General features: G+C 33.2%; 7 protein-coding genes, 2 non-coding genes and 1 pseudogene across 10 annotated transcripts; 5 read left to right on the top strand and 5 right to left on the bottom strand.

Annotated features, from left to right (window-relative positions):
* Positions 1-396: 396 nt before the first annotated feature.
* LOC103861895 (cytidine deaminase 6) lies at positions 397-1,505 on the bottom strand. The gene has a single exon (XM_009139605.2). It carries the CDS (start codon positions 1,445-1,447, stop codon positions 608-610), a length of 840 nt encoding a protein of 279 aa, XP_009137853.1. The 5' UTR covers positions 1,448-1,505; the 3' UTR covers positions 397-607.
* Positions 1,506-5,488: 3,983 nt separating this feature from the next.
* Positions 5,489-7,600, top strand: LOC103861894. The gene is made up of 8 exons (XM_009139604.3): positions 5,489-5,840; positions 6,024-6,091; positions 6,176-6,323; positions 6,416-6,496; positions 6,842-6,928; positions 7,015-7,100; positions 7,184-7,304; positions 7,402-7,600. Exons 1-8 carry the CDS (start codon positions 5,583-5,585, stop codon positions 7,477-7,479), a joined length of 927 nt encoding a protein of 308 aa, XP_009137852.1. The 5' UTR covers positions 5,489-5,582; the 3' UTR covers positions 7,480-7,600.
* A 100-nt stretch (positions 7,601-7,700) lies between these two features.
* LOC103861892 (protein arginine N-methyltransferase 1.1) lies at positions 7,701-9,727 on the bottom strand. Its single transcript, XM_009139603.3, has 9 exons — positions 9,493-9,727; positions 9,398-9,408; positions 9,164-9,319; positions 9,018-9,081; positions 8,782-8,924; positions 8,612-8,699; positions 8,423-8,538; positions 8,184-8,334; positions 7,701-8,107 (listed from the first exon to the last, which is right to left on the bottom strand). The coding sequence occupies exons 1-9, from the start codon at positions 9,725-9,727 to the stop codon at positions 7,902-7,904; spliced, it is 1,170 nt and encodes a 389-aa protein (XP_009137851.2). The 3' UTR covers positions 7,701-7,901.
* Positions 9,728-9,898: 171 nt separating this feature from the next.
* LOC103861891 lies at positions 9,899-11,276 on the top strand. 2 transcript variants are annotated; one of them, XM_009139601.3, is made up of 3 exons: positions 9,899-10,163; positions 10,543-10,741; positions 10,872-11,276. In XM_009139601.3, the coding sequence occupies exons 2-3, from the start codon at positions 10,560-10,562 to the stop codon at positions 11,056-11,058; spliced, it is 369 nt and encodes a 122-aa protein (XP_009137849.2). In that variant the 5' UTR covers positions 9,899-10,163; positions 10,543-10,559; the 3' UTR covers positions 11,059-11,276. The 2 variants fall into 2 exon arrangements, with proteins under 2 accessions (XP_009137849.2, XP_009137850.2); XM_009139602.3 differs by having other exon boundaries at positions 10,034-10,163; positions 10,549-10,741.
* A 324-nt stretch (positions 11,277-11,600) lies between these two features.
* Positions 11,601-11,672, bottom strand: TRNAP-UGG. Its single transcript has one exon. It is a non-coding gene; the product is annotated as a tRNA-Pro (tRNA).
* A 69-nt stretch (positions 11,673-11,741) lies between these two features.
* On the top strand, positions 11,742-13,209 carry LOC103861890 (60S ribosomal protein L28-2). Its single transcript, XM_009139600.2, has 3 exons — positions 11,742-12,001; positions 12,260-12,423; positions 12,907-13,209. Exons 1-3 carry the CDS (start codon positions 11,854-11,856, stop codon positions 13,024-13,026), a joined length of 432 nt encoding a protein of 143 aa, XP_009137848.1. The 5' UTR covers positions 11,742-11,853; the 3' UTR covers positions 13,027-13,209.
* On the top strand, positions 12,621-12,718 carry LOC117133180. Its single transcript, XR_004457020.1, has one exon. It is a non-coding gene; the product is annotated as a small nucleolar RNA R24 (small nucleolar RNA).
* Positions 12,762-12,816, top strand: LOC117133183 (annotated as a pseudogene).
* Positions 13,210-13,611: 402 nt separating the features above from the next.
* Positions 13,612-15,944, bottom strand: LOC103861889 (F-box/kelch-repeat protein At4g29370). The gene has a single exon (XM_018657507.2). It carries the CDS (start codon positions 15,152-15,154, stop codon positions 13,904-13,906), a length of 1,251 nt encoding a protein of 416 aa, XP_018513023.1. The 5' UTR covers positions 15,155-15,944; the 3' UTR covers positions 13,612-13,903.
* A 3,923-nt stretch (positions 15,945-19,867) lies between these two features.
* LOC103861888 (F-box/kelch-repeat protein At5g39560) lies at positions 19,868-21,076 on the bottom strand. The gene has a single exon (XM_033287437.1). The coding sequence runs from the start codon at positions 21,074-21,076 to the stop codon at positions 19,868-19,870; it is 1,209 nt and encodes a 402-aa protein (XP_033143328.1).
* Positions 21,077-23,567: the final 2,491 nt, after the last annotated feature.

Below are 23,567 nucleotides of genomic sequence, written 5' to 3'. Positions count from 1 at the left end.
TAAGACGACAATTTAGTCTTTAAGCAGTCATGATGTGACCAGAAAGAAACTAGACCTTTGTTTCGCCATGTTGATCTTGACGTGAACTTGGTTGAGAAACTAGTCTACGTTGACTTGACCATAGAAAATTCTCTTTATATGCCTCAGCTCTCAACAAACGTCTCGACGTTTAACCATTTTAAGAAAAACAAGTTTACTAATGGGACTACATTATATTCTATGCTTTGATATGTATGCAAATTGCAAAACTACTTTTCCTTACTTAATTATATAGATTAATTCAAAGGCATTGCATATCTTTTTTGCTTTTGCTTTTGCAAAACCAAAATAAAAGTTCATAAGACTATTTAAAAGAAAAAAGACGAACTATAAGACTTGAAAAATTACTGCATGAACTCAAAGAAGAAATCAACATATAATAATCTTATAATTCATTACTAAGACCATTGTGATTTGCGTTTTATCTTTCCCGTACATACCATAGTTTTTGTATCAACATCTTATAAAATATGCATCAGTTTTTCCAATTATTACGAATTATGTATATATATTTTGTTTAGGGTAAATTTTGGAATCGTTTCTCATATTAATCTTTGGCCTTCACCTCCTAGATGCAATGAAAGACCTTGAAAGCGCATTTGGGGTCGGCTATAGTCTCTAGAATCATCTTCGCCGTCTTCTCTTGACTCACCACTGCATCTCTCTTCTCCACCAGCACCGCTTCCACGATATCCTCGAACTTTGTACCTCCACTTATCACAAAATCAACCAACGCAGCTTGCACTGGCCCTAAGCTTGGGTTATAGGCAGCTGACTCAATGTACCATCCTCTGTACACTTGCCCTTCACGATCCTTCAAGGCCACTCCCGAGGGACACTTACTGTACGGTGCAAAAGATCTGTTCGCCGCCGCTAGAGCCGTCCTAAGCAGTAAACGATCTTCACATCCCTCTGAACTCACTAAGAGGAGTTTGTTATCACGCGCCTGGAGAAGGTCAGGGAGGAGATTGGAGTGACGTGGAAGGAGACTCTTGAGAGTCACGAATTCTTGTATGCCAAGTGCTGGATCTTTGATAAGGACTTGGATGATAGACGCCTCGGTGATTTCTTGAAGAAACTGACGGCAGTGACCGCAAGGCGCGTGGAAGACGGAGTCGCTAGAGGAGACGGCTAAGTGTGTGAGGTGTTGCTCGGAGTTGAGCATGAGGTTGATGACGAGGAACTGCTCGGCGTGGATGGAGTGGTGAAGAGGAAGACCGGGAAGTTCGACGTTGATGCCTAAAAAGACCTTGCGGGAAAATCCGAGTCCAACTGCTCCGACGTGACGTCCGGAGATTGGAGCCATACGGAGAGAAACCTTACGGTCGATCAGTGAAACAAGGTCCATTGGGTCGCTGACCACACCATAGGGTTCGTTTATGAGAACGAATTTTGAGGGCTGTGCCATTTTCTTTGGATCTTGTGTTTGGGATGTTATGTTGAATGTGAGAAGTGAAGAAGCAAACTCTTTGACTTATTTATAGGTGTAGTGTTGTGTGCATGCATATTGAATTAAACTGTGTAATTGGGTGTTTATGTCATTGACATACCTAAGTAAAAGCTACAGAAATCAAAAAGGTGATTGTGACTCTTTCAGATTCATGAACCATCTTTTTGAGAAAGAAGTTGTTAGAACTATTTTTGTAATTTAGTAAAAACTAGATAGTAAGGTCATGAAAAGTGGTAACGTATGGTTCTAGTCATAACCCTTGATTAGTAACTTTATAATAGCTTGAATATATAGTGACATAGATGAAAATATATTCAACTCATTAAAAAATACTAGTTCAAATGTCCGTAGATTATTGCAATGGTTACTCATCGTGTCATTATGGTGTTACTGTCTATTTACGAACCCGATTTAGAATTCGTATTATCGTATATAGTGATAATCAAGTCCACGATATACATAAATCTTCATTCAAGCTTTGGAAATTGCAAGTTTAATTTTTTTTTTAAATGTATTATCCTATCTATCTGTGTTAAATGGAGTGACTACCTCGTACGCAGACAATAACACATGCACATGTACTGTTACAAAATCTAAACGAGATTGGTCACTATATAGACTATCAATTGACTCATGTAACCACTTTAAAAGCAACATTGCATTAAAGTAGTTAGAAATACTTTTAAGTAGTTTAGATTACATAAGAAGTCTACTTGAAAGTGATGCACTAGTGGTAAAAATATACTAATTCAATAGGCTTGCTTAATCACACTTGCATTATATGATTAACTAGGCGTCTTCCTGCACTATGTGCACTAAAAAAATTTAAAATATTTTTTAACAGATAAATATAAATTATATTTTTAAAAATTTTAATTAATATTCTAAATTTTCTTTTTCGTATCAATATTTTAATATAAATTTAATTTGGTTAAAAATAAAAATTATATTTAAGAATAAGCATGTATATATTTGAAATTATAATCTTAGATAGATTTTTCTATCTATTTATATTAAATATATTAAATAAATTTGTAAAAGTTGCATAATTACCACAAATTAAAATTAAAAAATATTTATAAAATTTGTAGATATATAAGAAAATAACGATTTTACGATTAAATTTTTATAATTTTCTAAAAAAATTGTATACATTTTTGAAAATTTTAGTAATATAATTGTATAATTTAAAAATATATAATTAAATTATATTTCGAAATTTATAATTTCATATTTGAATATATTTATTTTAATGATGATTTATGAGTTATTCTTATATTCTAAAAAAATTCCAAAAATATTAATTGACATTAAATGTAATATATGAGTTATTACCATATTTTAAAAGGTTTACCAAAAATATAAATTAACATTAAATACAATTGTCCATGTCATATTAAGCTATAAGACATGTCATCAATTTCAATAGCCATGTCATATTTGTTTTGTGAAATTGATTGTAGAAAGGACATGTGGCAAAATCACTTCGCAAATATAGTATAGAAGATTAGGATCCACCATCAAGGCCCATGATGACTCATGAACGATCTTTTAAATCAAACTAGAGCTTGATATACGAGCTCCGGATACTTATTTTTACTATTATATATATAAATATTATCTAATTGTTTACCATATTTAAAATGTTTTATAAACACAAAATTAAATAATTTACATGTTGTAAAAGTATTGATCCGTTCGTCATACTAAACCTTCGACAAATATTGGCCAATTGATATGTCCAAATAATATTTCTTTTAATACGAAATCGTTTTCCAAATATAATAATATTTTAATCTTTTGATTAGATATGGATCATATGGCGCAATTTAGATATATTAAAAAGGAATATTCGGTTAAAAACACTAAATAATATTTTACAAGTAATTAAAAAATATTTAAATCTTAGTATAGATAAATTTTACTGTTGAAAATAATTAGTAGTAACCGAAATGGTTAATATATTTTTAGAAATTTTCGAAATATATATATTTTTGGCGAGATTTGGATATACTAAAAATATGAAGGTTTTGTTATTAACATTCCATATTGTTCTAAAAGTAATTCAAAAATATTTAAATCTTAGTATAGATAGATTTTATTGTTGAAAATAATTAATGATAACCGTAATCGTTAAATCTATATTTTAAAAATATTTGAAATACATATATTTTAGGCCTTACAATCTAAATTTGTATGAGTAATTAGGATCCACCATCAAGGACCATGATGACTCATGAACGATCTTTTAAAGCAAATAAAGTAGTACGATTAATTTTTGTTGTGTAGTCGTAGAAATCAAGTAGATGAGGTGAAGACAAACGAATAAAAAACATGGTCCAATCGTCTTAACTCATAAGCACTTGACTAGTTGCATCGTCTACATAACAGAGATATATGTCACTTAATGCTCAGCTCTAAACAAATTCTTAACCTTTAAACACTTTAAGAAAACCACTTCAATTTCTCTGACTGATGATTAAAAATTTTAAATTCTAGCTCTCAGGAGGTTACAGTTTAAGATTCCTTGGTTACCGAAAACATTAGTTTTCACCATTTTGTTATTAAAAAAAAAAAAAAGGAAGTTCAAACCTTCAATCGCTGATCAAGGAGGTTAAACTTTGAGCGACTGAAGGTTTGTGGCAGAGAATGCATCTGATCGTCTAGTGCGAATGTGCGGACGTGTTGTGTGTGTTGCGTGCAGTTTGCGTGCATATTGTGAATTCTAGTTTTCAAATGGTGTTTACGTCATATTACAATACAACCTAAAAAATCATACGATTTGCTCTCAAGAAGACTCAGGGCCGGTTCAGAAAACAAACTACCCAAACTATCGCTTAGTACAAAAAAAATATAATATATTTATTAATAAAAGTTATATAAACAATACTAATGTTTTTATGAATTTTATTATTATCAAATAAATATAAATTATGTTTACATATAAACTTTAGTAAAATTATATAAAATATAAGTAAAATTATATAAAAATATAAGTAAAATATTATTTTTATATGTGAAATTTTGTATTAGCAATTGATTTTAGTAAATTGTTACTGATTATAGTCAAAATGTTGGTGAAAATATTAAAAAATATTGGTATACAATTAAATTCATAAAATTATTTAATAATTATTAATGGAGTTGAATTAATTTATAAAAAAACTGTATGAAATTTTATATTTTACATGTTTTAATATATATAATATTGGGGAAAAATAATTAATAAATATGTTATTAAAATTTTGTTTAGGCATCTAAAAGTGTATTAGTGGGTTATACAAACATGTTATATAAGAAAAACCATGTTATATGTGAAAAAGTAATTAATAAATATGTTATCAAATTAAATACATTCTTATTTGTCGGGCTTGAATCCAAACATTTGAATGCGTCCCCACTATTCGGAACTCCCTTTAAAACAAAAATTATATGTATTACATGTATTAGTATAATAATGTATAAAATGTTAAATGCAATATAAAAATGACAAAAATAATTTACAAACTTATATAAGTAATTTAAGTATTTTTTTTTGTTAAAAAATAAGATAAATTTTTTTTTCGAATAGAGCTCCCAAATTCTTAAGTCCGGCTCGGAAGGGCCTCTGAGTTATGGGCATATGACTCAAATCGAGTTACAGCTTAGTTACTGATATTTTCATGTTTGAATAGTAATGTAGATACTAAATAAATTTATTCGTATAATGCTACGTAAATTTACTCATGCCTTTGCGGTGTTATTCGATATACAATACTATGTAGTTGCCTTAAAAAAATACTATGTATAATGTAGTTTACTTAGTAGTAATGCTAAGTGTGATTACTTTCTTAGTAGTAATCACACTTGAATCATTGGTATTTGATGTAGTTACTCTAATTTGTTTTCTTTTCCCACTTCTGTTGCAAAAAGACCTCTTAGTTACAGTTTCTTCCCCAAATCTTTGTGAAGTGTAAATAAACTCCCACGACAGAAACGACCACGTAAGAGTGGTTTGGATCACTCACCATCTCATCGTCATCTTCACCAATCTGATCGTCATGTTCTGTCCTGAAAAGCCCAAACCCTTTTTCGAAACCAGACAAAGTCCACCATGTCGAAAACTTGTAACTTTCTTGGCCTCAGAGTTAGATCAAATCCTCCTCTCCCATTCTCAAACTCCTCTGCTCTGAATCTCCTAACGGCTGCTTCGAGACCTTTCGACCGTTGGATTCGCGCCTCTTCACGTCGCCGGCTTGTTCTCGGCGGTTTCGCCGGCACGTTCTTGTGGATGAACAACATGTCCGGTAACATTGGCGGCAAAGCATTCATCGCTTCCGCGAGGCAGACGAACCCTTCTCCCGTCGAACAGGTGCTTCTTCTCCCTCTTAGTTTCGTATCAAAAGCTTAAGCTCTTAAAAGTTCGTCTCTTTAGACATTTGCGAACAATATGTACTCTGTATCTAGTAACTTATGAACGAAACAAGATCATTCATTTTGTCTTAAATGTGTTTGTGGAAGTGACAGTAATCGAACTTCTTTGATTGAATCTTAGGCGTTGAGTAAAGTGGAATGGCCTGAGAACTTCCCTTTCAAAGAAGAAGATTTCCAGCGATTCGACGAGTAAGCTTTTTTTGTCTCTTACTCTGTTTTTGCCTTTAGAGATCTTGTGACTTCTGTTTGAATGATGTTGTGGGTTTCTTTCAGGTCGTCTGATTCAACATTCTACGAAGCGCCACGGTTTGTGACACACATTGATGATCCAGCAATAGCTGCATTGACAAAGTACTACTCCAAGGTTTTGCCTGAGAGCGAAACTCCGGGAGTGAGCATACTCGATATGTGTAGCAGTTGGGTACGCACTAACTAAAATGCAAACCATTTTCTTGTGTGTTGAGAATCCCCTGAAGCTAAAGACTTATTTGGTTCTTGTGATGTTTTACATAGGTAAGTCATTATCCAGCTGGGTATAAGCAAGAACGAATTGTTGGAATGGGTATGAATGAAGAAGAACTTAAGCGCAATCCGGTATATAAGATTAAATATTTATCTATATTTACCATTTAGTAATGAGATGGATCATCTGGCATGCGGGTTCGGGTAGTTCGGGGTTTTCGGGTTGGTTAGTGCTGAATTCGGTTAGTTATGTTCAGCCGAAATCTCACCGAATTAAACCGAAAACGTTTGGTTCGGTTTTCAGCTAGTATGTTTTCAAAAATTTCTACCGAACTAAGCCTAAGTTTTCGAGTCAGTTAAATTTTGGTTAATTTGGTTTGGAAATTTGGTTAAATTTTTTTGTTTCAAACTGCCGAATCAAACCAAATCTCTAACCAAACTGAACCGAAAACCGATCTTATTCTATCTCTCACTCAGGTTCTCACCGAGTACATAGTCCAAGACTTAAACGTGGATCCAAAGCTTCCTTTTGAAGACAATTCTTTCCAAGTTATTACCAATGTGGTAAGACACAAACTTCTTACAAGTTACGTCTTAGTTGAAACTCAAAGTCCATTACCAACCAATAATGTTTCTTGGTATCTCATTAGGTAAGTGTGGATTATCTTACAAAGCCACTTGTAGTTTTCAAGGAAATGAACAGAATCCTCAAGCCAGGAGGACTCGCTCTAATGAGGTTGGTTCTCTTTCAACACAAACTTGCCAAGTCTTGTTGGATTCTCAAACCCATCACTTCCTCTCTTGTCTTTATCTCTGCAGCTTCTCCAACCGTTGCTTCTTTACTAAAGCAATCTCGATATGGACATCGACTGGTGACGCAGATCATGCTCTCATTGTTGGATCATACTTTCACTATGCTGGTGGATATGAACCTCCTCAGGTATGCATTTCTATATATATATATATATATTCATCAACACACCTATTAGAAACCATCTTTATAGAGATTATTAATTTTCAACTTGTGACCAATTCAGGCCGTTGATATATCTCCAAATCCAGGACGTTCGGATCCAATGTACGTTGTGTTCTCGAGAAAACTCCCAGTGGCCTAACGTTGTATAGACATAGAGGAATATAATATTCAATTAAGACTACTTGGTTTATATACAATATTTAACTCTGTCAACACTCAACAGTAATATATTCATAGCAAGCAAACTTATCTCTTGGTTCCATTTCTCTACATAGTTAATCCTCACAAGCCAACAAACATGTCACTTACGTGTTGATCAACACCAGTTCTGTAACACAAACAGACGCATACAAGAGCTGGTTTAGGGGAAAATAATTAATTTGAAACTCTGAAGCATAAAGACCAATGTAGCAGTGTGGACTGTGGACTGTGGAGCAAACGGAATGTTGCAAAACTTGAAAAAAAATAAAATACAAAAACTAATATCACAATTTGAGAAACTGTATCTTCTTCTCGGTTTCAGCTGAAAGCTTAAAGCTATGCTTCTTTTTGAGGGAACTTTCAACGCATTTTGTAGTGTTGAGTCCTTGAGATCTTTGAATGCTGACCATCCAAAGAATAGCTTAGCTTTATGTCAACGTCTCTAGGATTCTTCTTGTTATAAGAAACCGACATGCTTCCAGTGATTGTCTCACCCTCGCATATTGTCAACACATCTTCAAGGTACATGACTGTTTGTTTCCAGTGCGTGGCCCGTGATTTTGGTCCTGCAATTTCACACCCCGTGGTTAGTTTCATAATGAACTAGCAAGGAATTTTGCAGAGAGATAGAGAGATGTGAACCTGTTGAGAAGCCTAGGAGCTTGTGGCACATGGTAAACGACACGTCAAAGTAGGCTACAAGGGCGTGGATGTAGTCATTGCGTTGTGCAACAAGTTTGAAGGGAGCAGTGAAGGAAGCATCACCAGAAGACATCTTTGAGATATCCATCGTCTGTTAACAAAATGAAACGAGTATTAGCCACATGTAAAAGAGAGCGATACTACTAATCATTGTTAGTCAATGTGTATTATCTTATTACCTTAAGTAGCCTACTATCAGTGACGATCTGTTTTTGGTCGACGGTGTCAACAAGCGGCTCCATCATAGCCTTTTTCTTGATGCATGACATGTCAAAACCATACACACTGTTCCAAACTACAAAAAACACAAACACTCAACAGACATTGAGATAAAATGTTTGAGAAAGAGAATCAAAGCGCTAGCTTACATTCAATTTTGTCTTCTTTATACTCTGAATCCTCTATGGCTGTAAGAAAGAGAGAGGCTTTGTCTGGTAACACAATCCCACCATCAACCTATCAATGATACCAAAATGGTAAGAATGCTTATAACAAGGACATGATGAAACCATAGGCTCATGGCTCTACTGTAACTTACAAGCCATTTGTTGCGTGCGTAAAGGACACTGTCCAACATGTTCTCAAACAACAAAAAGTAACCCATCCACTCAGATATAATCACATCCACTTTAGGAGTAGGAAGCTCTATCTCCTCAATCTTCCCTTTCAAAACCGTTATAACTACAACGCACAAAAATAAAACCTTTAATAACTACAAAGCAGATGTTTCTCAATTCTCATACAAAAAACTTGAAAGAAGAAAGAAAGAAGTACCATCAGAAAAGCCATTGGCCTTGACAATCTCCTTAGCCATGTCAGCCATTTGAGAACATTCAACCTATTAAAAGAACAACCTTAACCAAATCAATTCAGATTGAAATAAGTTTTTTTTTTTTAACTTTAATGAAAAAAGAACATACAGCGTAGACATGTTTAGCTCCAGCCTTGGCGCAGAAGAGAGACAAGATCCCTGTCCCAGCACCAACATCAAGAACAACTTTGTCCTTGATGAGAAACTTGTTCTGGTAAATCACGTTCTGGTAAGTCTTGGTTCTCACTACATCCTTCAACATCTCCTGTAATAGATACAATCCTCCAATCAGACACCTGACAAAAATATAATCATATAGAACTAATCTCGGCAAGATACTTACTTCATGAATCCCTGCAAAAACAGATAAACGGTTGGAATCAGAGTCAACATTAAGCACATAGGTTCATAACCAAAGCGCACATGGATTCATCTTACCGAAGTGAGAGTAGGAGTCGAAGTAGTAATCGGCGCTGGTGGTATCATCAGCGGCGTCGGTTGTGCTATCTGCGGCGTCGCACATGGATTCATCTTGGGCGGTGGCGGCTTCAGCGGAGCCTTGTGCAGTTTCGTCTTCATCAGCGTCTTCGAAGCGTATCTTCGTGTTCAGATTGTGTCCAAAGCTGACAAACTCTTCTTCCTCCTCGTTGCTGTTGTTGTTCTTCTTCGTCATCGTTTCTCTTAGAGCCGAGGGAAGAGAGAGAGAACGGAGCAGAGAGAGAGAGAGAGAGAGGAAGTGGAAAGATTAGGGTTTTAGGAAGCCGCCACAAGCTTTTTATTTCAGAACTTGAACAAGCAAGCAAGTCTTTGGTCTTGTTTTTCTCTTCTGTTGCGAGTTTTAAATTAAAATCGTTTTTAAAGATATTTTCTGAACCGGTTGAATTCTCGTCCACACGCACCAAACCGGTTAGATTTATCCCTCCGGTTCAAAATTACCATAAAACGGTGTCGTTTGGGGACATTAGGATTTGGGAAATAGCGCGGAGAAGACGAAACGGCATCGTATTAAGAGTAGCCGTCGCTGAGATCCTCTCGGAGAGAAAGTCCCCCAATCAACAACTCATCTTCTTCCTAACCGGTGCCGCATTTCAATTGCAGATACACAAAAGGTACGCTGAGCCTCGCTGATCTTCATGCAATGCTTTCGTTCCAGATTCTCAATTTGATTTAGTTTTCTTTGGCTGATTGGGTGTTGCTCCTGACGTCTGACCTCTTAGATCTCTTCCTGCTTCTATAGGGAATGAATCACTGATTTTAAGTTTGAATGTGTTTCGTTGATTCACACTGGAAATCTCAATTCATCTGCCTCTGCTCTTGAAAATTGCAGATTAGGGGGTTTAAAGTTTAGTTCTTTTAGCTTAATTTGTGTGAATTTATCGTAAAGTCTCTGTCTTTGAATGTTATTCTGTTAAAAAAATTGTTGGGTTTTTGTTTCTGAAACTGAGAAAAAAATGGTAGATGTTTTACATTTTGATTTTAATTTTGAAGGATTAGGTTTTGTGAAGATGGCATCAAAGTTGATACAAGTACAGTCAAAGGCATGTGAGGCTTCCAAGTTTGTGGCAAAGCACGGAACTTCCTACTACAGGCAGTTGCTTGAGAAGAACAAGCATTACATCCAGGAACCTGCTTCGGTTGACAAGTGCCAAGAGTTGTCTAAGCAACTTCTCTACACCCGTCTTGCTAGGTCCTCCTTCTCCCTCTCTTTGTCTCCCAACATTTTCCCCAGTCTTAATATATTTATTCTACTCAGTATCAAACTTTTTATGTTGTCTAAACTCAGTAATCTAACTATTTTTCCCACTCCTTTATTGCAGCATTCCTGGACGCTGTGAAACCTTGAGGAAAGAAGTAGACTACGCCAAGAATTTGTGGAAGAACAGAACCGATCTGAAGGTAGAAGATGCTGGAGTCGCTGCATTGTTTGGTCTCGAATGTTTTGCGTGGTATTGCGCTGGTGAAATCATCGGCAGAGGATTCACCTTCACTGGATATTACCCTTGAATGAGAGGAACAATTACTTGAAGCTTGTGTAATCCCTCCCCTCCTCCGTATTTTAGTGTTTCCATGAATCAATTTTTTTTTCTTCCAGCTTTTTTTCCCTAAAACGGAAGCAGAGAGCTTTGGAGCTGTGAAAATTTGCTAAAACTCATCTCTTTGATGAGATTGCGATCAATAAAGAACAAAAATTTCAACAGTGAGTTTCTACTTGTTTAATCTTATCAGTATAAAGGAAAATTGAACCAAAATTTTGTGCAACCTATTTGTAACATGTGCTCACTAACGAATGAATACATCTTTTGTATGTGTTACATATGATTCATATTGTCCAAAAAAAAAACATATGATTCATAATAAGCTTTTGTTTGTAATATGATTGAAAATGCATCGTTGAACTGATGATATTCATATTGTAATATGATTTAAAATACAAAATTGTGTGTTTTCGAGTATTTTGGTTGTGCATTGCAGATGAGTTTTAAGCAATGGAGTTTGTTAGTAAGAATGGAATAAGAAAGCATAAACCAAATTTGATTAAAAAACAAGGGGCGTTCCGAGAATCGAACTCGGGACCTCTCGCACCCAAAGCGAGAATCATACCACTAGACCAAACGCCCTTATTGTTAATAATCAAGATTTATTGTATATTACTTAACAGTATTTTCTCAATGAATTAAGCTAACGGCTTTGCAGAGAGTGTTTATATTTAACCTAACGCCGGCGCTAGTCTCGTTCATTCTTATATTCCGAGCCATTGTCTAGTTCGTGAGCTTGACATCCCATTAGGAGATTATCGAAATGACAACAGTACCAGGACAGTTGGTGTGGGAGATAGTGAAGAGAAACAACTGTTTCTTGGTCAAACAGTTCGGTAGAGGCAATGCCAAGGTTCAGTTCAGCAAGGAGACCAACAACCTCTGCAACCTCAACTCCTACAAACACTCTGGTAATGAATGATTTTACAACTGTTGTATTATTCTCTAGATATGTCTGAATGAACATGTGAGATAGGTTGAAACTGAACTCTGTTCATTTTTTTTATTGACATCTCAAGATGTGATTTAAAAATGTCTACTTTAGTTGAATAAACTATAAAGTTTAGATCTTTTTGACTTTAATCTTTTTGGTCTCTTGATGTTGAATTGTGATAGCATCTCAAAAATTATTAAAGTTTGGATTTTTGTTGTTGTTGTTGTGAGTTAAGGTTTGGCAAACAAAAAGACAGTGACCATTCAAGTAGCTGACAAGGAGCAAGGTGTGGTACTGGGAACCACCAAGACCAAGAAGCAAAACAAGCCTAAGCTCTCTGTTAACAAGTCTGTCCTCAAGAAGGAGTTCCCCAGGATGGCCAAAGCTGTTGCCAACCAGGTACTAAACTCTATTCTTATAATCAATATCATCATTGTTTGGCATTATTAGTTTTTTTGGTTGCTTAGCTTTTTGAACTGGCTCTGCTCTATGTTAGCTTATTATACACATTGTTTCGGTTGATTAGAAAACTTGTGGTTAACTTAAATGTTCTAATGAATTGATACTTTTAAGTTTCATTATAGTTTTGGTTTTAATGAGCTGTGATGAGAAAGCTAACACGTAAGAAGAGACAACTCCTTTGTGGGGTATCTTTTCCATGAAATATATTTGTTACGCTTGGCTTCTGAGCTAATAAAAAATTTTGAAGTTATAAGTTTATATTGTTTTTGCAAATGACTTCTTTGTGAGGTCTTTCTTCTATGAAATACATTTGTTACGCTTGGCTTCTGAGATGTTATTATTATCTTCCTGGGCAACCATATCATATCTGTTTTTTTCTGTCTATCAGTATTAATCGATTTATTGTCTAAATCTTCTCAGGTTGTGGACAACTACTACAGGCCTGATCTGAAGAAAGCAGCACTTGCTAGGCTCAGCGTCATCAGCAAAGGTCTTAGAGTCACCAAGTCTGGTCCCAAGAGAAGAAACAGACAGGCCTGAAGAATCCGCCACCGAATGAATGAATATTTTACTTCTTCAAAAAGCTTGTTTTTGAGAGTTTCAGACAATGCATGTAGGTTGACGATTTCTCCTGAACAGCTGAGAGTTTTGTTTGAACCACCTCCCTCCTTTTGTGTCATTGGAAAAAATCTATACAAAAGAACCACCTCGCTCCCTTTGTCATGTGAACAGAGTCTCTACATTAGAAAAATCTATACAAAAGAAGCTTAAGAAAAACACAACGCTTAATTAAGCATTTGATGTTACAGTGAAATGGTAAGAGTAACAATAAAACACTATAACAAGACTACACGAAAGTCCATCATGGTTTCTTTTTTACTTCCTTGTGATTGAACTTAGAAAGTAAACTTTAGTAGCTGCATACCAACTACTCAAAGAAATTAGAGTAATGTAAACTTTAGTAGCTGCATACCAACTACTCAAAGAAATTAGAGTATTCAGTCATTCGTAAGAATACAAACAGAGAAAGAGAAGAGAAAATAAAATAGAACAACGAAACTCTTCTTAAGGACGGATCATTCCTCTAATTAACGAGTAATGAACAACATTAACAAATAGGTTAAGTTTCTGAGAATATTTCTTTTCTTCAAGGTGAACAAATGTTATTTAGATGAGGACACTGAAAGGGTAAAACATAGAGACTTTGCCTCAAGTGAGTTTGTATCTCCTTAGTTTACATTGTAACCACAATCAAGCTAACAAAATGCATAGGGGTGGTCCACAAACACAAAATACATCTATTCTCAAAATGAAAATTGAAACAATGTCTAGAAAAGTCAATGTCTAAACACAAAACAAAGCACAAAGTTTTAAAAATTAAAAGGATGACTCTACCAGCTTGACTAAGTACGACTCATCAAACCAAAACAGGGAGACAGCGCAAGAACTCATACGACTTGGGGACAGTATGCACAACATCGAACCACTCAATCTTCCCCCAAAAACCTTCATGGACTCTTTCCAACGCAACCACCGCACACCAGATGTTCTTGTTCTGACTACGACCACGCCGTTCAAACCTATCCCAAATAATCATGAGTTTCCCACCATAGTTCACTAATTCAACCACACTACCAACTCTACCATTCGGATTAACATGACTACTAAAACTACGATACTTCTTCAGCACTTCCAAACCTCTCACATCTTTCCACGTGCCACTCTTTAAATCATACCACACATACCTAAAGCGAGAGTAAGAAAACATCACATTGTCTATCACGCACCAAGAACTCGACCAATGTACACTCAACCCCACATCCGCAACACTCCATTTCTTTTCCTTCACATCATAGACCCAATCACGGAGCTCACTCTCAGTCTTCACGTAAATCTTTTCATGCACCATACCGATTTTGCGAACCTTCTTGCATCCCAACCGTACATGAAGGTCGGGATTCGGCGGTAAGGTTTTCCAGGTCTGTGTCTTGATGTCGAACATCTCAAACCAGCTTTGGTGCTCCGACCGAGCTATACATCCTCCCATTACATAGATCTTGTCGTCGTGGACACATGCAGACGCATAGAACCTCTCCATATTCATGTTAGGAAGATTTCGCCACGTTTTATTCCTACACTCATAAACCCGAACAGCTGAGGAGTAGCGCCTTACGTTATCGTCCAATGGTCCACCGAATACGTAGATTTGCGAGCCAGTCAATATGGTCGAAGACGCATGTGGAGGAGGAGGAGGAGGACAATGTTTGGGAACAGGAACCAAGAGGTTTCCACTTGATTTCTCTCTAGTCCTACCATCGGTTAGGTTTCGTTTAGGTTTCACATAGAGACTGAACCATCGTGGAGATGGATCGGTGAAGTGCTCGGTGGAGTACTCTAGACAGATGTAGAGGCAGGTCACGGTGGTTCCCATTTGAGAACGTGCGGCATAGAGCTCTGAGGAATAGAGGAGAGAACGAAAGGTCTTGGAGACCAGGGAGATTTTAGGGTAATAAGATTTTGGGATACGTGCGAAGAAATTCAAAGTGATATCGTTTGGAAGTGAAGAAAAGGAGAGACATGGTTGATGGTTAAGCGGCTGCGGCGGCGGTGGTGGTGGTGGAAGCTTGGCCTTTTTCTGCGGCGGCTCAACTTCTTCTTTGGGGATCATTGTTGGTGGAAGAAAGTAGTGGAGGAGAGAATATTCATGAAAATGGGTTAAAACGTATATAAAAATGATTTGGTCAACATTATTAGCAAACTAATTCCGTATTTAGAGTAACATATCAATAGTTTCCCATTTTGAATGGGATATTATGCAGATATGGAAGTTACAATAGATTCTAGATTTGTATATATATGTATATAGTTGACCAAGAAAATAATATATACTAAGTAGGATTATAAAAAGTTTCTAAAGTTTTGTACATTTTGTTTATACAGAAATGTACGCATAGATACATACAGTAAATTTTTTATAAATTAATAATGTTGGAAATATGAGAGTTTATTAATATATGCTGTTATTAATTTACAAAATTTCATTTTTAAAATTTTCCATCTTAAATATTTATTTTTCTAAATAATAAAATATTTAAGTTTGTGTATTGTTTTAATTAAATTTTTGAAGTTTGTCATTCAGATTGTTTTTATTATATTGTTTGGCATATACAAAATATGTTTCATAGATATTAAATGTGATTTTAGATATTTTTTTTACTAAATCTCATCAAAATATATTAAATATTAAGAAATATTAAAGATAACTCCATTGTAAAGATTAAACAAACAATATAATAGTTTGTTTGTACATATATAAAATATATATACATATACATTATTTTTTTTTATTAATTTATAGTTTTAATAGGATCATATATTTACACAAAATTTTAATCACTCGAAATACATTTTCAACTTTTCCATAATATTCATACACTCTAAACACATAGACATACACTGCATAATATCAATTTACTTAAACACTTACTAGATTTTAACTCGCGCAACCGCGCATGTGTTATTTTTAGTTTTATATGCATATATATATATATATTTATTTTAAATTATTAGTGGTATGTTTTTAATTTTAATCATATATTTAAATGTTTATACAATAATTTAAAATACATTTATTTATAGTTTACATAATGTAAAATAAAAAATTATTTAAAACTCTCACATGTATTTGTTGTATCTTATTATATATTTATCTTATTGTATTTGCATTTAGTTATTAAACAAAAAAATATTTGCATAAAAAACATATTTGAAAAGTATTTTGTATTTAATTTATGTTAAATTTTTACTGCCCTTCAAAACTATATTTCCTTTTAGCAATATTTTCTTACGTTTATTCATTTTACACAATATATTATTGTATATATACAAAAGTCTAAGATATATTAATTTTTATATATGTATTATATATTCTGCTAATGTTAAGCCATTATGTCATCATCTTAAATTTTTTAACAACGTCAAAAAAAAAATTAACATAAATATTTTATATTTATGAGAATAAAATTTATAAATTATTAATTTAATATAATTCAATCATATTTAATTCACAATAATAATTTTAACATGATTGATTATAATTATAAAATAGATAAAAGTAAGATTGATTATGATTATGAAATAGATAAAACTGAATATATGTTAATGTATAATAATAGTTCATTGTTTATTAAAAAATTAAGATATTGTTAAAATATTTAGATCAGCATAATAATTTTTGAAATTATGGTTGCCATAAGCGAACAATAAAAATTTCTACGATAAAAAATAATAATGCATATTATAATAGAAGAAAAACATATAAGTAAATAAACTAATAAACAAAATAGTAATTATACAACAATATTTTTTATATTTATTAAAATATTAATCAATTATTTATCATTAAATTTTAAGATAAAATAATTCAATCACTCAATGTGTTTTTAGAAATATTATTAATAAATTTTAAATTGAAATTATTAAGAAACATTTATTTTGAAACAGATTTTTTATTTTATAACAACAATAAACTCAAACAGAGAGAGTAATAGATTACATATTGGGTGTTGAATATAGTAGATAGCTCTAAGGTTGTTTCAAAAAAAAAAGTAGATAGCTCTAAGAAATTAACTTTAAGAAATATAAATCATAAAACTTATAAAATATAAAAGTAAAATTTGTACAACATACTATATCATTAAAGCATACTAGATTTTGACTCGCGCTTTTAAAGCACATGATTTTTCTTTTAAAATAATATTTTAAAATGATAACTAATTTTAAGTTATAACAACATATATTTTAACATTTCATTATGTTACTATTTACATGAATGTAATCTATAATTTTCATAGCTACCATACCTCTACTATAAGAAAAGGAAAATTTCAAATGCTTTGATAAAATGATAATAAATTAAATTCAATCATATTTTGTACACAATATTTACTTTTAGAGGTAAAATTAAATTTTACATAGTTTTAGAGGAATACAAACAGTGCTAAGCCAGTGAAATATAAACAAAACTCAGTGAAGATCAGTTACATGTATCATAATCAAATATTAATATGTGTGCTGAAATCTTTTCTTAATGTGTTTTAATGCTACGTGAATGTTAGAAGTATTTTTATTATTTTCAGATTCTTAATTCAGTACTCCGTATGGACCTCTTACTCAATTGCATACTGTAGATGCAAAAATCAGATGGACGTTCTAATACAGACTCAAGTACAACAGCTAAATGAAGGAGAGTCTCCAACAGAAAAGTGTACGTGCGGATGAACAAGTCAAGATGAAGATTGCGACTTGAAAAATGAATTGTGGACCAAGGCAAAGTTAATACGAAGACATCTTGGGGAGCCAACTTGAAGAGATTTACCTTGGAGAAGGGATATCTCACAATGAGAAGTTTCTAAAAGACTTTGGAGAGGTTTTAGGGACCTTGCATTATTTGGGTAGATAGTGAATATTGGGTAGATAGGCGTGGATAGCCGACTTGGTTGTATTGTATATATAGTCATAATCAACCTGTGGATTAGGGTTGTCGAGAGAATTGTATTCTTAGCATAAGTAGGGGTTATTGGTTGTTGTATTTTAATGGATTTGAAAATCTGAACTAAATCTAGTGTTATTGGTTCTGTGATTTTCAAATATGTATTAAAATCATGTGTTATTGGTTTAATGATTTTTAATAAATTCTATATCAAATCAAGTGCTATTCAATCGTACGGATTTACTAATATATATGATTTTATAACGGATTTGAATAGATTTATTTAGATTTTTTAGTTAAAAATACAAAGACTCAAATCCGAGGGAACACCTCCGGATTTGCATATTTTACTTGAATTTATAAATATTATATGGATTTCTAAATCAATCAAAATATATAAACCAATAACACTAAGAGTGGAGTTCACGAAGCTTGTAAGTGAGTGAATAACACTAAGGGCTAAGGGGTAGATGTTCTAGAGATATTGTATTCGATCTTAGAACGTGTGAGGCTAGGGGAGAAAGTCAAGAAGGGTCTTGATCTTGTTTGAGTTATGTTTAAAGAGAGACTTGTAAGTTCGGTTTAAAAAAATACTAGTAATAACACATATCTTTGTAGAGGTATTTTCTGGTTTACTATGTACTTTTGTGGGTTAGTTCTTGCATTTACGCATACAACTTCTTTTGAAGATCATAAATGTAACTTTTTGAAAGCTCTAGTATGCTACTTCTAAATCATCTAATTGGGGTTTTTAATCGGGACTGAACTTGAACTAAATAAAGCTAACCAAACATCAATTTTAAGCGTTAATAATATCACTCGAAATACATGTTCAGTTTTATTATCTATATATATTCTTAACAGTCACGTACACCTGCGTACACATATGTATAAGGAGACATTTGAATTTCGAGAGATTATCATATAATTGAGCTTATGATAGAACAGAGGGATGAAGATTGTCTCAAAGATTTTCAAAAAAAAAAAATTGTCTCAAAGAGCAAAACAGCATGTTCAAAGCAAAAGAAGCAACTCATACCATTTCTAAGCGACATCAAGCAGAAGCAGTTACACAATTAAACCAATGATATGATTCAACAGGAAAGGTAAGCACATCAACACACTCAACCTTGCCCCACACCTCACATCCATTGCATCTTGATTCTAAAGAAATCTTGGCATACCAAATTTTGATATTTCGTTTGATACTAGAACTGCGAACACTGGGATACGGATCCCACATAGCTAAAAGTTGGCCACCACATTCAACCAGATCAAACCGTCTCTCAGTTTTTAAACCTCTATACCCTCATTCTCAAAGCGAGACCACATTAAATGCCCGAATTAAGTGCAACCGTATATTATATCCCCCATCTGACCCCAAACCTGTACGGGACCCGATACGAAACTTGAATTCTCTCTTACAAGTTTCCATGTACCATTTAAACTTGAATTCAAATTTTATAGAGCAAATTTTAATGAAGTGGCTTCTTTTTGAACAGATTTAATCAAAGAAAAATTTGTTTTTATCTAGAAAATTTCTGTCATGTAGGCAATGAACATAGTTAAAGCTCGTTGTAATATGGAAAAGTATTTTTGATGTTGTCAAAAAGTTTAAAATGAGATAATTTTGGTATTTTTGATTGCTACTACAAACTCACTCATTTTGATTAATGATATTCACAATCCTTATAAAGAAAAAATTGTGGCATAAGAGTAAAATAATGCGATTGCACATACTATATGATTAAAGCATAAATGTTTAACATTAAAGGAAAAAACCCGGCTTCTCAACTCTCAAAGAACAAAACCTTTATTAAAAAAAAGAACAAAACAGCATTTTAAAAGTAAAAGAACCAAGAAACAACTCATACAGCATTGTAAGAGACATCAAACAGAAGCAGTTAAACAATCCAACCCTTCATATGATTCGACAGGAAACGTAAGCACATCGACACACTCAACTTTTCCCCACACCTCGCGTCCATTGCATCTTGATTCTAAAGAAATCTTGGCATACCAAATTTTCTTGCTTCTGATACCAGAAATGCGATAAGGATACCACATAACTAAAAGTTTGCCACCACAGTCCAACAGTGCAAACACATACCCAAGATTTAAACCTCTTGTAGGGTGCCTACGCAATTTTTTCAAACCCTTAATCTCTCTCCATACTCTACCCTCATTCTCAGAGGCAGACCACATTAAATAACCGGAGCGAGTGCGACAACATATTACCTTCCCAATCTCACTCCAAGCGTACACGGAATCATCGGATAGGAAACTCGATATCTCTTTGACAAGTTTCCATGTACCATCTTTCGGCTCGTAAGTGTATTCCATATCACCTGCCAGTAAGTAAATTCTCCCTTCGAACACATTAACATTATAGCAACGTCTTTTGCGAAAGTGGTTGCATAACTCATCAACGCCCGGCCCAGGAAAGGCTGCCCATGACTGAGTTTTAACGTCAAATACCTCAATCCAGTTGGCATAGTACGCGTCAATATCGCAACCTCCCATCACATAAATTTTCTCATCGAGTACAACTGTATTGGCATGCTTTCTAGCCACGGTCATCTTAGGGCCATCACGCCAAGTGTGACTCCGACAGTCGAAGATCCGAACTGAGGAAGACGGTTTGTTAACGTAGGGTCCACCGATTATGTAGATTTCCGGACCAACCGTTTTGGTGTAATATAGTTCGGGAAAAGAATCGGTAGGAGAGGAAGCTATAGGAACAACAGAAAATCCACTCGGGTCGCGCTTAAACCTCATCTTCCTTCTCTGCTTGGTTTGATTTTGATTATTAGGTTTCGTCCGAAGGCTAAACCAGCTCGCACAAGGATGACCGGGCAACTTTAACCAGACATAGACGCATGTTTCATTGGCTCCTATTTGAGATCGCGTCTTGTAGATCTCCCTAGATGATAAGAGAGAGTGGAATCCCTTTGAGACGAGAGAGAGCGATGGGTACTTCCATCTCGAGACACGGGCAAGAATGTTCTCTATGATTTCGTCTGGTAGCGATGGAAACGACGACGGTGACTCAGGAACCGTCTTGTTTATTTGGGTTGGTTCAACTTCTTCCGAAGTCATGATGATCGCCGGCCAAAGTTGCGGTTGAGTCTGTGGAAAGAAATATGATAAATATATGGTTAAATAAACACGTTTACGTAACGCACAAAGACTTAATAGATTAATTATTTATACATTAAAAAAATTATTGGAAAATGAAGATTTATCCAAAAAAATATATCAAAACAACTTAGAAAATGGGAAATTTGAACCAATAACCAACAAAAAAATTATATTTCACTAACTAACCATTTTCTTCCCTCTCTCCTTCTTTTTCTTCCTATCTCTCTCTACTCTCTTACTACAAAACTAATATTTTCTTTCAATATAGTTATTCAACAAATTAACCCATAGAAAATCTCAGTACGTACAATACAAATATTAAAAAAACCTATACAGATTCTAGATTTGGTTTTGAATGTGTATACAGTTGACCACGAAAATAATATATACTAAGGAAATTATATAAAAAAAGCGTGTAGATGAGCAATTTTGATACCTAAAACAAAAGCTACAAATAAAAAAATATATATAATAACATATGTACCGTATCCGTAATGGAAAAGACTTATAGCAGAATCAAGAAAAGTGGAACATAAAACTATGTTATAATGTCAAACACAAAAGAAAAAAATGTAAGAGAATGTTGTTTTTGTTTGCATTGGATGAGTGGTCTTGTAATGAGATGATTCTAGCTTTATATAGCCACCGTCCTAACGTCATCTTCAATGTAGGCAATAAAAATGCAGATTGCGAAATATTCTCATCATAATTATATGGATGTGCATTTAGATGTAAGTTACAAATCAAATCAAATCAAATTTTCATGCACTATCTCCATTAATTCACGTTGACCAATTTAACTAGCAAAGATATTTTATTTTATTTTATTTTGGTTCAACTTTATTAGCCACAAATTTTAAGATAAAATAAAAATAAAAGTAGGCCTAATAAGTCTAATTTATTTATTAATCTCTTGACCCATTTACTAGATTTCAAAACATGAAATTTAGGTTTGGTCCAAATATATTTTTCCACTACTAAACTTTGATCTATTCTCTCTCTTTTATACAGAAGAAAATTTTCATCACATATTTTTAATATGAATATTTTACAAATAACTTTTATTAAATTTTCATTTCTCATTCAAACAAAATTTATTTTTGACATATAATAACACTATACTCATAACAAGAAGTTCAATAATATTAAAATCCGGTCATTACAACTAGGCGGGACAAAAAACTCAAAACCGAAGAACCAAACCAAATCTTGTCTGAAAACATAGTAATGAACCCAAATCAAAACTATTAAAAATCCAAAAAAAATCAAAGTTTTAGTATCTAAAAAATCAGAACTGAATTCGACCCAAACCAAAATATTTCGGATATCCAAGTAAAATGGATTTGAAAATCCGAACTAAATCTAGTGTTATTGGTTTTGTGATTTTCAAATCTGTATTAAAATCAGGTGTTATTGGTTTAATGATTCATAAATTCTATATCAAATCAAGTGTTATTCAATCGTACGGATTTACTAATATATTTGATTTTATAATAGATTTGAATGGATTTGTTTGGATTTTTTAGTTAAAAATACAAAGACTCAAATCCGAGGGAAAATCTCCGGATTTGCATATTTTACTTGGATTTATAAATACTCTATGAATTTCTAAATCAGTCAAAATGTATAAACCAATAACACCTCCCAAATAGATCAGAATCAGATTTTACATACTTAAAGATATTGATTATTTTCAGATCCATATCCAAAATATATTAAATCAGATTTTATATACTTAAATATATATTCTTTTGTTAAAAATAATTAAGAAATATATACATATATATTTAAATAAATTATGTGTGAACATGACTAATTTGATTGATAATATTAAGTGTGATAATGGAAAACTCTTAATATGTAACATCAATCTCAATTATTAAGCGAAATAAAGAGCATAAGGATCAACTAAGGAAAATTCATAAAACTAGTACTTTTGAAAACGCTCGACTATTTTCCAAAGAATCTTGGTTCCATAATTTGCTGTTGTAAAAAATAATTAATCTAGATCGAGTTGACATATGTAACAAATACTGTAGATTTTAAATTCCTAAAATCATAGTGAAGACAGAGGATATTAATTGTATGCCCAACATAAGTTACAAGAAAATATATATATATATGCCCATCATCCTTTAATTGTAAAGTTCTCATGTCCTTAAATTAACTAAATAACAACCATGTAAGATTCTTCCACCGTTTCAATTTAAATGTTATTCTAGAGTAAAATTTTTGTTTCAAAATAAGTATTATTTTATAATTTTAATGCAAAATTTATTCACTTTATATTCCAATTTATTTTTTATTGATTAAAATATGGTTAAGTGCATTGATAATAATGTTTTTATTCTAAAAATATATAAAATTAAATATATTTTTTAATCTGTGGGGTCAACTCTAAAACGACAATTAAAATAAAATAGAGAGAGTATTTTATAACATATTACTA

This window comes from Brassica rapa, chromosome A03 (genome assembly GCF_000309985.2).
Source record: "Brassica rapa cultivar Chiifu-401-42 chromosome A03, CAAS_Brap_v3.01, whole genome shotgun sequence".
NCBI classification, from domain to species: domain Eukaryota; kingdom Viridiplantae; phylum Streptophyta; class Magnoliopsida; order Brassicales; family Brassicaceae; genus Brassica; species Brassica rapa.
This window is presented reverse-complemented; position numbering and strand designations above follow the sequence as displayed.

Bases quoted from the DNA above. Each gene is read 5' to 3' on its own strand.
- LOC103861891 (XM_009139601.3), top strand. From the start codon at position 10,560: ATGGCATCAAAGTTGATACAAGTACAGTCAAAGGCATGTGAGGCTTCC. The intron at 10,742-10,871 runs GTCCTCCTTCTC...CCTTTATTGCAG, and splicing joins CTCTACACCCGTCTTGCTAG to CATTCCTGGACGCTGTGAAA.
- LOC103861890 (XM_009139600.2), top strand. From the start codon at position 11,854: ATGACAACAGTACCAGGACAGTTGGTGTGGGAGATAGTGAAGAGAAAC. The intron at 12,002-12,259 runs GTAATGAATGAT...TTGTGAGTTAAG, and splicing joins CAACTCCTACAAACACTCTG to GTTTGGCAAACAAAAAGACA. The intron at 12,424-12,906 runs GTACTAAACTCT...AAATCTTCTCAG, and splicing joins CCAAAGCTGTTGCCAACCAG to GTTGTGGACAACTACTACAG.
- LOC103861889 (XM_018657507.2), bottom strand. From the start codon at position 15,154: ATGATCCCCAAAGAAGAAGTTGAGCCGCCGCAGAAAAAGGCCAAGCTT.
- LOC103861888 (XM_033287437.1), bottom strand. From the start codon at position 21,076: ATGACTTCGGAAGAAGTTGAACCAACCCAAATAAACAAGACGGTTCCT.
- LOC103861895 (XM_009139605.2), bottom strand. From the start codon at position 1,447: ATGGCACAGCCCTCAAAATTCGTTCTCATAAACGAACCCTATGGTGTG.
- LOC103861894 (XM_009139604.3), top strand. From the start codon at position 5,583: ATGTCGAAAACTTGTAACTTTCTTGGCCTCAGAGTTAGATCAAATCCT. The intron at 6,092-6,175 runs GTAAGCTTTTTT...GGTTTCTTTCAG, and splicing joins GATTTCCAGCGATTCGACGA to GTCGTCTGATTCAACATTCT. The intron at 6,929-7,014 runs GTAAGACACAAA...GTATCTCATTAG, and splicing joins TCCAAGTTATTACCAATGTG to GTAAGTGTGGATTATCTTAC.
- LOC103861892 (XM_009139603.3), bottom strand. From the start codon at position 9,727: ATGACGAAGAAGAACAACAACAGCAACGAGGAGGAAGAAGAGTTTGTC. The intron at 9,082-9,163 runs GTATGTTCTTTT...TTCTTTTAATAG, and splicing joins GAGCTAAACATGTCTACGCT to GTTGAATGTTCTCAAATGGC. The intron at 8,539-8,611 runs GTAAGCTAGCGC...TGTTTTTTGTAG, and splicing joins TAAAGAAGACAAAATTGAAT to TTTGGAACAGTGTGTATGGT.